Here is a 17,864-nt window from a genome sequence, read left to right as displayed (position 1 = left end):
CAGAACGGGTTCACAAGTTGTCTTCTGCTGCTTATTCTGGTTGTGCTGGTCTTTTGCAACGTGACTCTTCTAAAGACCCTTCCACATTCCTCAGTGAATCTCAGCCACATTCCTGTCTACGTTGGCCTGAAGCAGCCAAATGTCTGATGCCAAATTTCAGATATCTGCCCCAATGGAATTACCTAACTTTTCTCAACAATATAATGAGGCTGTATCTAGCAATTTCAAGTTGATTTTATCTGTCTTCAGCAATAACCAGAGCTAATACATACTGCATTAAAACCAGTCATAATGCAATGCCGAGAGCATCCTGTAAACGTTTTCCTGGGATGTCAGCAATACCAGCACACTGACACTAGGGACTACATCCCACATTAAAAGGCTTTGGTTGACAATTCGGCTGAAGTGCAATGTCAACAACTCTGGCAGGCTGCACAGAGTCATTTTGCCCGACACAGTGACCCTACAGACTGTGTGTGCACCCTGGAGCCTCAGCATAGCCCCTTCCCAAGTAAGTAAATTGGGTGTAAACCTCCTTCCCCTCCCAGATATGAGAAGCTCGTATTTTCGTAGTTCGCCCTGAGTGATCTGGCTGTTATTACCAGCCCTGTGCTTTTGCTTTGGAATAATAAATAACCAGATTTGACCGCCTGTTTCTCCGTGTTCGTAAATTTCCATAATACTGGAGTTTGACCGATGGCAATTGAAGGCTGCTCGGGTTTCGTTCACCTCGCCGGCTGCATAAACCCCCGTGGCTCGCCGGCCGCCCTTTTCCAGGTGCCTAAAGCCCCCCGCGGCACAGCGCGCACGTTTCGGCTCCTTGCTGGCAGGCTCCGAGGAGGGGCGGGCACGGGCGCCGGGACCTGCCGCAGCGGCGCCGCCCGCTCCGCCGCGGCTGCGGCACTGCCGGGGCCGCTCGCCCGCGCCCGCCGGCGGAGCGGAGCGGAGCGGAGCGGAGGAGCGCAGCCACCGCCGCCGCCGCAGCCGCCGCTCCCTCCCGCGGCACCGGGGGGCGGGACGCCGCGGCAGCAGCGGCGCTGTCAGCGCCCGAGCGGCTGGGGGCCCTGCCGGCCGCGGGGGCAGCGGAGCGGAGCGGGGCGGAGCGGGGCCGCCCGCCGCCGGGAGCCGCACCGGGGCGGGTGCCGCGCCGAGCCGAGCCGCAGCAGCAGCGCGGCCGATCCCCCGCGGCGGTGAGTGAGTGACTGAGAGAGGGAGGGAGCGAGAGCGGCGGCGGCGCTGCGGGGGCCCGTGGCCCCGAGCCCGGCGGGCGGGAGCGGCCGCGGCCGCCGCGCAGGGTGGGGTGGCCGCGGCTGCCCGGGTCCGCGCCGGGGACAGGGAAATGGTCCATTTATTTAACAGGTTGTGCCGGGCGTGTGCTCCGCCGCGCTCTTGGCACCCGCGGGTTTAGCGTTGAGGTAGGTGGAAGCAGGATTTTTGTTAGCAATTTGTCACTGCTGCTATTGCTAATATTGGCTTCTGATGCTATAAAACGCTTCCTAGGAAGCCGCGTCTTCAGCTGGATGTTTGATAACTCTCGGGTATCCGCCAGCTGTCAAAAATACCAGGACATGTAGTTGTTTATCTCCAGCCCCATTCGGGCTGTAAGATGGTTCATACACATAAGGCAATAACAAAACTTTTCTTAATGGTAACAGAACGAAAGCAGAATAAGAGATAAAAGATAGCTTTAAGCATCCTTATGGCTCTAAAAGCAGTTTAATCTCCCCAGAATGGTATTTTCTTAGACAACGACCATTACTTAAGGTACTTTTTTTCATAAAGTTTTTGAAGGACCGACACTTCCTTGTGCCAACTTTTTAACTCCATATTGTGGTATTTTTTCTTTTTCATATGTCATTTATGGATAATGGGATATTATTCCTTTCTGCTATTTACTGAATGAATTGTCTGAGCCTGTAAAGAGGTTATTTTATCCTTTTCATTTAATAGGTACAGGATTCCTTGCAATTTTACTAATATAAATTAAATAATTTTGGGACTAACTAAAGGGAGACATTAAATCAAATTTATGCCATTTCTAAGTTTGCAAGTCCTAAGTTAGAAGTCCAGGAAGGGATGAGTAATTGATCGGGTTTTTGGTATTTTATGGGTGGTTTTTGTTTGTTTGGTTTGGGATTTTGCTGCAGGGCATATGACATTTGCAAAAATTTGTCAATGTATCCTTCAAGGATCATGCTGTAATAAACAAGCAGTATTTTTTTCTTCCTACACACTCTGTCACTTGAATAATTTTGGTGTTCTATAACACAAAGGCCTTGTATCTTTGTGCAAAGGGGTCCAAGAGGATGAAACAGCTAGTTGGTTGTGAATAAAAGAAAAATAAATAAAATGGCAATCAACTAAAATGTTGACCATGCTCAGTCGCATTTTTCTATAGCCATAATTAATAAGTAAACACGTTTCAAAATACAGTTTTTGGATTCATACAGAACAGTCTGTTTTCAGGGTGCCTAATTTTATGGTTTTGAAAATATGTTTACCTGTAGGTGTACTCTCTGAAGTAAATGAAAATATTTATACAGGCTGGCCTGACTTGCAAGACTTAATTCTAGAAACTTTTCCAACATGTTTTTCTTTCATGTGAGCATAAGTGTTTGATGTTTCTGGGTCATATGTTTTTAAGCTTCCAATAGAAGACCTTTGAATTCCTGGGCTGATTCCATCCTCTCCCACATGGAGAAAGATTCCATTTAGGTTTAGCATGAACGTTTGTGAAATCTGTGTTGTATTTTTCGTGTGACTGGAAAGGCAGTCTGAGTTTTAGGTAACCTGTCATGTTCTTATATTCATTATTTTCATGCCCCATTATGGAGGAGGCATAAAAGCAGTAGTATATTTGAGACTGAAAATCCCGTGCCACAATGCAGATATGTTTGGTTGTTGTTTTCACATTGAAATAGGGAGAAATTTCAGTTTTTCTTTACCTGGACCTAACTGTCTCTTTTGATTGAAACTTTTATTTCTTGCCAAGTCTAAAGTGTTAAAAATTACTCATGACAAGGTTGCAATGATTTGATTTTTGTAATGTGTGAGTCTCTCCTAAGCTCTGAGAATTTGGGGTATATATAACATTCTGTATTTGTGTCTTTACTTACAGGCAAAACCCAGTTCTTCAGTATCTGAGGATGGATAAAGACTTCCGCTACTACTTCCAGCACCCGTGGTCTCGCTTAGTTGTGGCTTACTTAGTGATCTTCTTTAACTTCTTAATATTTGCTGAGGACCCAGTATCTCACAGCCAGACAGAAGCCAATGTCATTGTTGTTGGTAATTGTTTCTCCTTTGTAACAAATAAATATCCTGAAGGAGGAGGCTGGAGATTCTTGAAGGTGTTTCTGTGGCTCCTTGCCATTCTCACAGGACTGATAGCTGGGAAATTTCTCTTCCATCAGCGCTTGTTTGGTAAGTTAAAATATGCATCTGTTGACTTCCTGGTAATGGCTTTCTGACTTTTCCTTTTAGCTTTCTTCTTGTGGCAACTTTGTAAACTTTGCTTTTAATTGTTTCTATTGTTTAGATCTGTATAGAACTCAGGACATCAAAGCTTACACCATCATAGAAACTAATGCCATAGCATAATTCTCAATGATTTCAGTCAAAAAAGTGAAAAAAAAAAAAGTAGTGAAAGCTGACATGTTTTAAATACTTGGGAGGTCAGTAATTTTCAATTTTTCCATGTTACAAATGTACTTCTTTGCACCCTCAGACCAGGTTTTAGGTCTTATTATATAACTTTCTCAGCAATTTGAAGGAAAAAAATTTCCTTGGTGTGGCAACTCTTCATGTCTTGTCAAAAGACTCTTAAGTGGAGGCAGAGGCATTTGTAAGTATTAGCAGAGCTGTACTGAAAAGCTCCCATGTGAAAATGGGAATTCTAGAGAGGTAGAACCTGTCTCTGCTTTAGTACAAGAGCAAATCAGTAAAGTGGAAAAGTGAAAAATGGGGAAAAACATGACAGTAACTGTTTCCATCCACAAGATATTACTTAACTGAGGAACATACTGTACATGGACTAACTGAAACAAATGAAATGGCCCTGGAATAAATTCTGAGTCTGAGAACTTTGATGTAAGTATATAAAGATACAAGGTTATTAATTGTTGTCTTAACTTACATGTAGATAGTGCTGTATCTGAAGGCTCAAGGCTGTCTCTGTGTCCTAGAGATAACTAGAAACCTTCAGTAGAAAAGATTTCTTTGTTCCTGCCATTTGCACTCTTCTTTGAAACATCTGATTCTGGGTGTGTTGCTGCTGGTCTAGATGGACAATCCCATATTGTTATACTGGTAACACTGAAGGATGGATGGTTATTGGAACACCTGGAAGCACATGAGCGATAGGCCATTTCCTTGGTCTGTCTCATTCTATTAAGATCAAGAGAGAGCCACTGTTGTTTCAGTAAATCAAATGTAAGGCTATTGTGTTGAGGAATGAACAAGCAAAACCACATTAAGAGATGTATTTTAATAGAGACTTCTGTTGAAGCACTTATTTTGAAAAATAGTTAAGCTTCTTATTCAGCTATCCAGCTATTTTACCATAGTGTAATGGTACATGTAAAACTTTCCCATAAAGAGGACATTTTACCTGGAACAAGGGCTATCACAAAAATGTTTTCAATTCTGCTTCCCCAGCTGAGAAATGATTTTGTTAAACTGAAAATGCTTAAGGAAAAGTGATGAAACTGATGATAAATTTAGAAAATTAGCCAATAGTGAGAGGATTGAGAGGATAAAAGGAGGATTAGAGAGTGACTTGCTCAAATTTGAAGGACAGAACTTTCAGTTCAGCATATACAATGCAAGGTCCAGTGCTTGGAAGTGGCAAATAGCCAGTGGTTTTTTTTTTTTTTTTTCTTTTAAATGAAGGACTAGACAATCAGTGGGACAAGTTTTTTTATAGGATATGACCTCATCAAGACATGCATTTTTGTTTTTTAGAACACATTTTTCTGACTACGGAGTAATTATCTTCTATCTAGGTAGGTTATTATAGTAATACCTTCTGGATTTGTAAATGAATATCATATGTAGCTAAACATAAATTTTAAAGTGGCTTGGTTCAGTCTTACTGCCAAACAGAGAAGGTCTGTCCAGCCTTCAGTGTCTGCTGTGTGTGTCTTTGTGCAGTTGCTCAGTGAAACAGGATAGGGAACTTAGTCATATTAGCAGTGCCCATCTTTTATTTCTGTAAGGATCACATGTCTGACCGTACTAATGTTTGTGGCAGTGCTAAGATGGGGTCAGCATTGAGAGGGAGCTAATGGGCAAGAAATTCCTAACCCTGAAGCAGTGCTAGTTTATGGATATTTGTGGCTGTGGTCTGGACAAGCGATATGGGTGTAGGTACAATCTGATTTGAGGCTGGTTGCTGCACACTGAGTTTCAAGGCAATTTGAGCCAACATAGAACTGTCACAACCCCACTCTCCTAATGCCAGCCACATGAGTTTGGTGCCTCCCTTGAGCCAATGCTGTTGTTGATGTGACAGTGCAGCAAGCCAGCTCAGGCAGCCAATCTCATGGAAAATCAGTTGCTTCTGCTGTCATCTACAGCAGCTCTTTGAACTGATGTGATCACTTGAGTGCCAGTGCTGATGAAATGGCCAAGGACTGTGCAGCCAAGATAGCTGGGGGCTGTGGCAGCCATACCTTGTGTTGGCTCGAGTGCTGTGGGACTGCACCCACACAGTGTGCCAGTGGAAATGTGCTGTTGCTTGTGCTACACTGTGAGCAGATGGCAGGCAGTGTGACTGAAGAGCTGACTGTACTGCTGACTGATGTGGCTGTGTGTGGATAGAGATTGCTTCGATGAGAATGTGAGTTTACAGCTTCAGATATCTCTGAGTCTCCAGAAAATCTGTACAGACCGTGCTGAAATATTTTCTGCCTGTTATTTGCTATTACTTTAATGACTTCATTGCCTAGAAATCACTTCTTTTATTGAGATCCTCGTCGAATAGGTCCTCTGGATCTTCTGGCATCAAGAAGTTAATGAATTCACTCCTTTATTGTTTTTAATTTATCTAGTCTATTTTTCTAAGTAACTGCTACTTTTGTAATTTTTTTTAAATTTTACCTTTTTTTTTTTTTAATATGTAATTGCTTAGGACCACTCTGGTTTTAAATCCTTCTTTATTTTTGTTCTCTGCTAAACTCTGAAGAGGAAATTGTGACTGGTTGTTTCTTGTGGCCTGTGTATAACTACCTGCAGTCAGGAAACCAAACAGCACCAATCTGCCCCTTTCAGGTAGGCTGCAAATTGAAAATGAAAAGGATTAGTCTGCACATCTCACTTTAAGTGAAGAGGGAAGGAAAATATTTTCCTTCTCTATGCCCTTATTGCTTTTTTGTTCCTTGTCTTCTGTATTTCTTGCTGCTGAGTTTGCATAGGAACTTGAAAAACAGCATAGCTAGAACTATGTCATAATTTAACTGTCTGTGACAGTCACTGCCTGATAGCCATGACTGTCTAAAAAAATAGGACTAAAAAATAAAAGAAATAAGTGCAAGCATCTTATGTGGCTAAAAGTGGAAGGAGAAGGGTGCTGGAAACCTGATTCAGGCTTCATCACTCTTGAGTTTACAGAGAGATAAGGGAGTAGGTAAACTATATTGATGAGAGATCTTAATTGGAGGACATAGTGGAATGTTTTCTGTTGCAACCTTTGAGCAGCATCATCTTTATAGAATCCTTCAAGACACTCCTTGTGACTTAAAACAAGATTAGAAAACAATTACTTTTTTTGTTCTTTAGTCATGAAATGGCTTACTTCATTTTATAACCATCTCCCACAATAAATATTTCTGTGGAAAACAGCCCTTATCTAATATATTCTTTATATCTTCATGGCATGTGGTCAGAACAAGTAGAATTTAACATTGTCTTTTGGCTGTTATCCACTGTATTATTTCGATCCATCACCAAGCATACATTCTGTTTGGTTAGGCATTGTGCTCTGCAGTGCTTTTTATTTTGCAATGGAAAGTGAAAGGTCACAGAAGATCACTGAAAATTTGGGGAAATGAAAAGTAAAAATACCTACCCCTGGTTTGATTTTTCTTTCTGTATGAGAAAATTACTTGAGATAACGGAAAGTAATAATTTCTTGATGAATTTTCTGCTTTATTTAAATCAGGGAGAGCTTACAAACTGACTCATTGATGACACTGCATTTAAAAAATGCATTAAAATCATTCAAATTTTGAGCTAAAATAAATTCCTAAATAAACATTTGCCTATTTTTCATATTACTCTGGGGCATTGTATGGAAAACAACAGTGTTTAAGGTGTGGAAAGTGTGTTTTAAATGGCATCTGCTCAGCATATGCACAGTTGCTCTTCTGCACTACTTCAGACCTTAATTCTGAATTCAGTGGGGTGTTTTTTGGCCCAAAGTTCAGGCTATGCATTTTGCATCAATGTAGACAAACATGATCTATCATGTAAATTTAAAATAGTTTTCAATTTGAATAGATTATTAGCAGTATGCATAAATGGGCAATATACTTGGAAATGCATCTTATTTTTTCAGTCCAGCATTTTTGATTTGACTGATCATTATGTGCACTAATACTTAGCTGATGCTGCATATTATATATATGTCAGTTTTTAAAAAATTACTACAAAACATACATTTCTACCTGCCCATTTTCCTGATTCTAAAGATGTATTAAAATCAGGTTAAAAGTCTGATTAGTGTGACTGTATTTGTATTTGTATTGTACTTGTGTTTGAATCAATTGCCAATGAGTGTGCTTACATTTCTACTTGTAAGTTCTTTCTAAATGGTGTGTATGGAAAAATTAAATCTTAATGTACTATAAAAAATTACAGAAAACTATATATATATATATATATATATATAATTAAATCTGTATTTCTTAAAGTGGAGGAATCATAATACAGCAAGTAAATTAGAGTTGTATAAATGTTGAATTTAATGGGTTGCTCTCTTACAAATGTTCACAGTATGCAGTTTATTTAAAATTAAATTATAATCCGAGCTTCTGACACTGGGATAAATGAATAAAACACTCATTATAGGATTTGCACTTAACTGTGGGTGCACACAAATGGTGCAGATTTTTTAACAGACAGTAGTGCCATGCTGGGAGCAATTTCATGATACAGGCAGGGTTTCAAACAAAACACCCACCAAGGTTATGCTGTCTGAAAACATTACTCTTTTTGTCAAACATCGTATCTGGAAGGCTGTAAAAGATCATGCAAATGTCTTAAAAGCAGACTCTTTAGTGTCTGCTTTTATGCTGAAATGTAGGGGGTGTATTAACTTAATGGAGACTGCAAGAGGAAATTGGGCAGACTGGGGTTTAGTCAGGATGATGTTGCACTACATAGGAAAAGTGGATGTTAGTCTGGTAACAGGATAAATTAATACAGTACTATATAAATAATTAGTTAGTATCCTGATATATTAGGGGTCATGTTAGTGTAAAATCTGGGCAGTGGTATTACTGCTAGTGTTGGCATATCACTTTCATAGTGGTGCTTGTGAAATAGCTAATGAGCTATGTGATCTGTTTTGCCAAAGAAGCTTCTCATAGATTTGCTAAGATTTTTGCATGCTTGTTTTTCAGCCAGATTGTTTCCTATTCCTGTTTGATGGTAGTGATAGGAACAGCTATACCACCATCTGTAGAAAGAAGTGGTGTGTGTGTATAGCAATACTTGCATAAAATTCTAAACTGATTAGATCTTATTCTTTTCTGTTGTCAGCTCTGTCTTACCTTACAGTAAGGACTGTCACTTAATACTCAGCAACTTTGTTCCTGCTCTTTCTTTCCCATTGATGACTCCAGCCTAATAGGAAACAACTAATGTGATAGCTGGTAAAAAATACTGTCTTCAAGAGCCTGTTCAGTATTTTAATAACAATGACCAAGTTAATTCTGTTGAAGGTATTCAAGGTCTGCTGTGATTTTGCCTCACGGTCAATTCACCTCTTTTGTACCAGTAAAATATTGAAGCAATACAATAAAATTATTTTGGTCCTACAAAATGTGTGCCAAGGGGACAGTCTAACAGTTTGCTAATAATAATGCACGAATGACTGTGAGCAAGCATTTCTGAGAGCCAGAGTCCTCAAATTAAAAAAAAAAAAAAAAAAAATCAACATAAAAAGAAGACGCTCTCAGCCAGCCACTGAACGAGTTGCAGGCTCATCAGATTCCAGCTCTGGCAAGCTGACAGTAATTCAGATATCAGTTTATTTTAAACTTTACATCATTCATGAGGGAGACCACAAGTGACCTTTCAAATATAAATGAAAAGCATGCAAGTGACCTCCTAATTTCTTCTCTTACGCTTATTTTTAGAAGAGCCATAACATCTCACTGTTTCCTCTTTTCACAGTCAATGAGAAGACTGCTGTTGCCTGCATTTAGCCTTAGTTGTGGAATCAGTCTTTGGGCAGTAAATTGTAGAGTTTAATTAGAGAGATACAGGCAATAGCTACAAAAAGATTATTCTCTCTTCAATGAAAGCTTTGACTCTACTGGAGGTGCACATCCCACTCCCCAAGCAGTAACATAAGAGTGCAAGAAGAGCTACATGTGTCAGATTTTTCCATAATGGGAAAGCTCTAGATAATATTTAGCACTCAGTGACTGAAAACTAAAAATAAGTTCATTGCTATTTCATATTGTTGTGTCAAATCTGTGTTTGATCTTTTTGACATGGCTTTCAGATTTTTATTTCTGTTTGAAGCCAGGAGTGATTATGGAATTGATGGCTGCCACTTATGGGAATGATATGTCTCCATTCCCCAATTTCCAGAAATAGAAGTGAGCTTATTCTTAGTAGATGCATCCTGATGGGCATAGTGCAGGTGCAGCCTAGTGCTGGGGCAAATTTCATATATCATTATCCCATGCAAGGAGGAGATGGAGAGGATATTAGCGTGGAACATCACCTTGCCATGTGCCTGCTGGAGAGTTCCCAGGAGAACATGATTTCCTTGGCCATGCTGTGTCCTTTCAAAGGTCCCCTTAGGCTGTCAGAATAGCATGAAGGTCCTTTACCTACAAGCCAGCATTTCTCTCTGTGTGATTTTGCTGAGACCCCAAGCAGAATCCAGCCTGTAGGCTCCCCCAGCCTGTGCACCTGTCTTAAAAAGATAAATATATATATATATATATATATATATATGGGGGGGGGGGGCAGGGGTGGGTGAGTGGGTTTTGTTTTGGTGTTTTTTTTTTTTTTTTTAAATTCTAGAATGAAAAACCTTCAACATATTCTGGTCCTTGAAAAAATTTATATACATGATCAGGATATAAGAACTATTTAGCAAATAGTAGGTGTGGTGTGTATGTTTCTCATAGATTTTTTACATATGGCAAAAGTGAAAAGAATTTGTAAATGTATTCACTAACCAGAGTGACTTTTAAGGAGGGGGGATCAGTGATTGTTCCCTATGACACAGGTAGAGCAGAAATACTGGGATTCTAAATATGATTGCTGAGACATGAGAGACACATGCCCTAATAGATGCTGGAAAACAGAATTTCCTGCTTTCTTCTTTCTCTTCCCATTAGAAAGGACAATGCCCCTTTCCCCATTGCATAACTCATGTCAGGGGATAGCAGGAACAGCAGAAACTCTCCTGCTCTGAGGATTCACACCATTCTTGGTGACTTTATGTGAGGAAGAAGTCTCCCAGGAGCAGTCTGGGTATCTGAGTAGAGGTAGCAGCAGAACCCTGAATCCAGCTTTCATCTGCAGCACTGGGGTATGATCTTTCAAAGTGGCCAGCTGCATGGGGCTTATTATGCTCACTTATGTACATGCTAAATAATGTTTTCTATTTCTGGGACACTGATGCAATGTCTGTCTACTATGAAACATACTTTCATTTAGTAGTAAAGCAAATAAGAAATTAAATCTGTAAAAGATTAAGGTCAAGTCAAACATGCTAAACAAATAATTAGGGCAGTGAGGGAGCAAAGAGATGAGGCAAGATGGAGAAAAACATTCCTAGAGAGTCACAGCAACAACAATATTTAATTTTAGCTTACTTGAGTAAAAGGTCTTGAAATTGAGAGACCACAATTTTGAATAACGAAACTCCACAAATATCTTAGTTCTTTTTATAAATTCTGCACATAGATGTATGTGACCAAGAATATGGATGTTAATTCACACCTGATTGTGTAATGTGCTAGAAAAGGGAGGAGAAACTGAAAATAATATTTTATGTGGAATGTCTGTGGAGTTTGTGCTCTGGGGAATTCAGCGCTTAGCACAACGTTCAATTTTTTGTCACTTTCATGCAGCAAATAAAAAAGTGTTTAGAGTTTTCTCCATGCCTACCACTGGTTTCATGTTATCCTTGATAGGTTCCAGCTGAGATTACTTTGAAGAGGTTTGGGTCTTATATACCATGAGCCCAATCTCCACGGCAGCCAAAGGTGGAGTGATTTTTGTCTAAATTAGAGATCACTTCTGTATGACTTGTCTAAATTCAGAGAGTAAAACAGTGCTACTCTCTTGGGGAGGTCTACAGATTTCCATCTCCAAGGCTGCAGATAAAAAGCAAACTTCTCTTGAGACTGTTTTTCTGCTTGCCTTGCTAGGGCACACATCTGACCAAGGCAGCCTGTGTGTACACAGAGGTTATCAGGATGCCACTCTGGGTATCAAACTAAACCAGAACTTGGTTGAGGCTCATATAAGGCTGTGTATAAGAAATGAATTATTGATCCTTGTCCTTTTAAATGCAGTTTGATATCCCAATACTTTTGGTGGTGTGGAATTATTATAGATCATACGCTTGTGTTTGTATGTTTGTCTTAGTTTTTTGTTTGGTGGTGGCTTTTTTTTTTTTTTTCTTTTTTATATTGGGCTTTCTTCAGACTTCAGACAAGTGTGCAAGTTCTATTCTAATACATTCTAGTTAGGGATGCATTCTGCCTTAATTTACTTTGGGAATGGGTTTGGTGGTGTTTGGTGTAAAATTGGACTCAAATATCATAAAAGTGTTTTCCAAGCTAAATGATTCTGTGATTCCTAACTTTACAAAATGTATGGTTTGTTAGTTCCACCACAATTTCCATGCCTTGCCTTCCAGCAAAACTAATTAGAATCCTGCTCAGATGGGATTTTGATTTATTAGAAAATGAGTGATAACAGATCTGTTACTTTCATGCTGTGATAATGGTAATAGCAGACGAGGTCCAGCTGTTTTATAGCAGGGATAGTGGCTGCAATTACAGTCTGTGTAAACAACTGGACAGAACCACAGTTGCTGGAGCAAAATTAGCTTTTAACAGCAATTCAGACAGAAATAATTGTCTTTCAATAGAGGAGCTCCTTCTAGTGGTCTCGAGTGAACATGGCAGCTGGTTAAACAGCTTCCAATAAGGAGAGCTAAATAAGCTAGATAAAGAATAGCAATGCATATTTCTGTACACTATTTTTATGATTAAATTCATAATTAATTTAAAAGCAAAGGGGAAAACAAACATATATTGCAAAAAATGAAAACGTTTTTAAATTAGAAAATTTTCTGCTTCTCCCTGCTGACCTAATAGTTTACTAGCTTTCTATACAGTCACCTTGAAAGAGCACTTTTGTATGTTCTACTTGTAACCTACCCACCCTTTTGTTTTCTTAGTAATGAAAATTTGTCTTCATTATACATCAGCTCCAAAGGAAATTTACCATGTAAATATTTTTTTGTTCAGTTTCACTGATTATTATAACACAATTTCTTCAGCCAGAGTATTCCTAATAAACATAGATCTTGCAATATATTATTTGCCCTGGTTATTTATGCAAATAACATAGTATCAAATGATTTAAAATTCAGTTTTTCCAAAATTGTTACTAAATATAGCGGCTATGACAGTTTAGTCTCATCTGTGGTCTCTTTCAATCTGTATGTAGTAAATAATCCTTTTTGGACATGATTATATAGTGTACATAATACAAATGAATGATGTGCTATTTCTAGAAAAGCAAATTAAGATTAACAAGCAATTCTTAATATTTTGTCATTGCAGGATATTTATGCATTGGTGGAAGTATTCATACTTAGATTTTTATGACATTTCTCTGAATTTTTCAATTGAGTGAAAAATGTCAAGTGCAAAAGCTCAGATTTTCAGGTGATTAAAGAAGACATAGCTATTCAATTTTGACTCTATAAAATTTTTAAATATATTCCTGAGTTATTAAAGTAGGTAATCTGACCTTTTTTCTTCAGAATAAATTTTTCAGCATTTGGAAACTTCTGCTCAAAACTGAAATAAGTCTTGCAAAGATTTTAACCCATGAAACTAATTTTGCATCATTTGTCTTGGTGGTGCCATTATAAAATAGGTTTGTTGAAATAGTAATTTGGCATCCTCCATCCCCTGCTAGGAGGGCAAAGGGGTAGTAAGACAAAGTTAATGGAGTTTTGGGATTGTCAAGTACTTCTGTAACAACAGGAACAATATTCTGGAAAATATTGTAAGTGCTACACACTCACTGATAAGAAGTACAACTGCTAACTATAAGACTGGTCCAAATCTGGCAGGATAATAATCAGCATTCCTGTGTAAGATCTGTGCAGATTGAAGTACAATCTACTTCTGACACAGAACTGGATGAACTGATTGTATTCCTTTTTGGGCTCAGACAAGTGTTGATCTGGATGCATATACAGCTGCCAGTTGAGGAGTGTGTAACTTACAAAAAAACAGTTTTCAGTGAGTCTGGAAAAACTCAGGTCTATGTACATACCCCTGTATTCTACTGTGATCTAGAGTGTCTTTTTTGTCACTGGAGTGTGCTTCCTCTCAGTTCCACACAACCAATTCTCCACTTTGCTTGGCAATGGAAACACAGACCTGCTCTGTAACCCCTGGAGTACCTGTTTGTCCAAGGTGGATCTGGTCACAGTCTCCATCATAGACAGCAGAGTTGCAAATACTTATTGAAGACAAAAAATAAGCCTCGTGCTAAAATTGCTTTGTTTTCTGACTCAAAATTTTTTATAAATCTTTATTTCAAAGGCCTATGTAGTAGATACATTGTAAGCAATTCTATTTACTATTAAAAATAAGCTTGTGAATTGGCTTCAGGAGAAAAGAACAAACAGTACAGAAAAAACCCTGATTATTTTGACAAGTTGTTGCAGAGCATCATCAAACTGATATTGAAGAATAGAGATTTCAGCAGTTCCCTTCAGAGTTCAGCCAGCATTATACAGGCTATAAATACTGCTTTGTTTCTTTTATCTGCTATGATGTTTGGATTCCAAAGAATTCAAAGAAGGAAAATGTTGTTTCTGGGGGCATGACATAAATGTTGATAAAACATTTTAGCTCTAGAATTAAAAAAAAATAAGGAGGATTGTGAAATTGCTTACATAGGTTTGGCAGTTAAAACCCAGGTTTCTTAAAAATGCTAAAAATTCTAAAAGAATAAAAAGTGGAAAAAAAGAATTAAATACTTACATGCACTTTAAATAACTTTTTAAAAATACTATGCAGTGAAGCTATTTTAAAAGAGAATTATTTTTCATGTTAGTTTTGTAACCTGGGATAGAATTTAAAAATCTGCACCTCAGGAACAAATACGTTAGCATTTTCTGTTGCTAATGCAGGGTTTTCAGTTAGTTCCCCACTAAAAATGTTCTAAAACATTACAGGAAATCAATATCTATTTTTGCAGGTTTCCTTTTATCTGCATCAGCACAATTGTCTAAACCTGAAGTAATAACGTCAGTAATAATAAAGTCTAAAATTAAAATTATAGGCTAAATCTCTATAATGGAAATTGAGAGGTGCAGAAAAATTCATAATTCAGCCTTGCCTACACACTAATTCTGGCATAGCTTTGCATCTTCCCACATTATCTGCATTTTACAACTCTTCCAAATCAGCAGCCTGAAATATTGCTTCAAGGCAATAGGAATGACATTAATGTAAAGCAGGGATGTGGTGCCTTCAGGGCCCCCCTACAATGTTTGGGATGGCAGATGGCACTGACCATCACCACCCGGCTCTTTCTTGCCTTTGGGAAATCCACTAAGAAAAGAAAATGTCAGCTCTTTCCTTGCAGCAGCAAAAGTCCATCCTCCTGTTCTTGTTTTGGTATTAAAAGATGAATATGCATTCTTTTGAACAATTCTGTTTTCTTCTTTGAGAAATAGCAAGAAATCTTTAAAGGCTATGTGTCATTTTTCAAGTGGCATTTCTTTCTCTAAAGAAGGTAGAGTGCTTGCATTTCACCTGTGTGCACTGATCTGCAGTGTCTAGTTCAGATACCACCAAAATCAGGCAAGACAGGCTGCAAAAGAAGCCCAGTGGACAGACATCTGTCTGTGGACATCAGTCTTCTGACCAGTGTTGGCTGAACTGGTGGGAAACTGGAGATCCTAAGCTGCCTTTGTCTCAGCACACAATGTTCTGTGTGAGGACATCATCAGTTTTCTAGCTGGGTCAGTAGCTGAGACCTTGACTGTTACCTTTTGTGACATTAGGCTGCATTTTACCTTAGACTGCAGAAGCTGAGAACTGCAGTGCTCCCTGACTAAGGTTCACCTTTCCCAGCTGGAGGAAGCCCCGCCTGTGCTGAGTCATGTGAAGTGGAAGGGACTGAGCAGCTAAGCCCCAGGATGGGAGAATCCTGAGAAGAGGACTTGGGAGGGCTGTGCATTTGACAGTCCCTGCAGGAGGCCAGCACATCCCATCACCTCTTGATTGCAGGCTCCAGGCAGAGCACAGGGAGGCTTGGCCAGAGTCTTGGTCTCCCTAAAGCAGGAGCAGAGAAGCTGCACTTCTTTACAAGGCAGGCAATGGACCGTATCACCTGCCTCTGCTGAGGTTCCTCCAGCTGTAGAACCAGTCTAGGCATATTTTTTCTCCTGCCTAAAGAGATTTGACATACACAGATGAAAGCAACGTACAATAGTGAAGTATTTTAGTAGGATTATGGCATTCTTTGTTAGCTTTTTGCCAAATGAGGTGGTTCTGAGGCATGGCAAAGAAAAACTTTGATATCAGAATACACTCATTTATGTATATTGAAGAGAAAACCAAAGTTTTAGGAACATCTAAACATTTTCTATTTAAAAAACTTAGCTCTTAAGCTGTCTTTATAAGCAAGCATTTCAGTAGTTTCTCTCTGAGATGAAAGTATTCCAAAGAAAAATAAAGAATATAAAGATTGCTTTCCTTAGCAACTTTGGGAAATTTGTAGCAAAATTTATCTCTTCAACTTAGAGATTTTTGGTTTAACAATTTTTTGCTTACATAACAATGCTGACTGTACAATAGTAAATGGGAAAGTTGTTTCTCTGACAACAGCTGAGCACATACATAAAAGGCCAAATCTTTCAGGCCATGGTGTATCTTGAGTTCATTAAATTATGAAGATTTATTATGAAGATGTTAGAATATTTAAATAAGGTACACAAAAGCTTCCTAGACCTTGTAGTGAGTTTTGTAGGCTAATACATTATTACATAATGTGTTCAAACTCATAATAGTTAGGTGTTTAACAAGATACCATGTTCTCAGATTTAATTCAAACAAAGATCTGTGAGAAACCAATATTGCAACAAAATTGTCATAGTAGAAGATGCTTACTTTGGCTCTTGGCTGTTTAGTTTGTTGTTCACTTATTTTAGCAAAATGGAATAAACATTTAATTTCATTTCTTTATGTCATTCTATCCAGGTAATATTATAATAAAACATTTTAGGATAATGTACTTCAAAGTAAAAATATAAGCAAATAAATATGAATAGATGTCTTGTGCCTTTTTGAAGAAAACTTTTGGTTTCAATCAGGGCAACATTAGCATTAGATCAGCCTAGTTGAACAAAAATGCTTTTAAAAAGTATGTTTAATTGATTATATAATAATTTATAATCAAGAAAACTAGTTTCTAGAACCCTTATCAGCTACTAGAGTATATTCATTGCTGAGTATCATGAGAAACAGAAATAGCTTAGGGTAAGAGATGGAAGCATAAAGATTATGCTGTGCTTTTAGAGTCAGCCCAGGATAAAGGCATGGTGTGTGAGATATCCAGGCTGGAAGGACAGCCAACAGAGGCAGTGTGGCACAGGTGTGTTTTGTAGCAATGCCCTTATCTGCTTTTTTTTTTCTTTCTGTTCTTCATTATTTAGAGTTGGTTGAGATTAATCTCTTTAGAAGCATGAGGTTGTTTCTTCTCCTTTTTCCCCCCTTTTTCTCTTATTTGTGTGAGCATCTTAGGACCTCTGTTATAGATGGCTTTATTTATAGATAATTAATGAGCTTTATGGAACTTGTGGACACAGACAGTGGTGGTAAACAGACATGGAAGCATCTTTCTAATAGACAATTAAAACATATTTTTTAAAGTAAAAAAATGGAAATATTAAGAAATATCAAAGGAAAGAAGGAGTAATTAGAATGAGGTAAGTACACATAGACTTGTAATTTTTCTGTGGGCTTTTACTACTTTGTGTAGTAATACATCCCAACACCTGTAAATTGTTTCAGATTATCAGAACTGAATTATTTTCTTGTCACAGACAACTAAAAATTTTTTTTTCCCTAGATTTATTATGTATATATTTAGACAATACAATTGAAACATAGAACTAGAGAGATTGAATACCCATGTAGGTATAATTTTCTAATACATACAAGGGGAAAATTATATTAAAACTGTGGAAATTAAAGAATTAGGACTGTACAAAGTATATTAAAATCTACTTCATCATCAGTAACTTTGAAAGTAAAGTTAATGTGCTCACTGATACATGGGCTTTTGTAATTAACAAGGTAATGTGTGGAACTTGGCAAGAAAACAAGTCAGCAGGTGGCTGATTATTGGAA

General features: G+C 38.3%; 1 protein-coding gene across 4 annotated transcripts in view; it reads left to right on the top strand.

Annotated features, from left to right (window-relative positions):
* Positions 1–337: 337 nt before the first annotated feature.
* The window catches only part of TMEM117 (transmembrane protein 117), a 175,913-nt gene continuing 158,386 nt past the window's right edge, over positions 338–17,864 (top strand). The window contains exons 1-2 of one of the 4 annotated variants that reach the window (XM_079304154.1): positions 338–511; positions 3,119–3,423. In XM_079304154.1, coding sequence (XP_079160280.1) covers positions 3,147–3,423 — 277 coding nt within the window. In that variant the 5' untranslated portion in view covers positions 338–511; positions 3,119–3,146. Of the gene's footprint in view, positions 512–861; positions 1,195–1,397; positions 1,416–3,118; positions 3,424–6,215; positions 6,271–17,864 lie in introns of those variants that run through there. The other 3 variants (XM_079304153.1, XM_079304155.1, XM_079304156.1) reach the window with 3 other exon arrangements.

This window comes from Erithacus rubecula (assembly GCF_903797595.1).
Source record: "Erithacus rubecula genome assembly, chromosome: 4".
NCBI classification, from domain to species: domain Eukaryota; kingdom Metazoa; phylum Chordata; class Aves; order Passeriformes; family Muscicapidae; genus Erithacus; species Erithacus rubecula.
The sequence above is the reverse complement of the archived record's forward strand: the minus strand, read 5'-3'. Positions and strand labels throughout refer to the sequence as shown.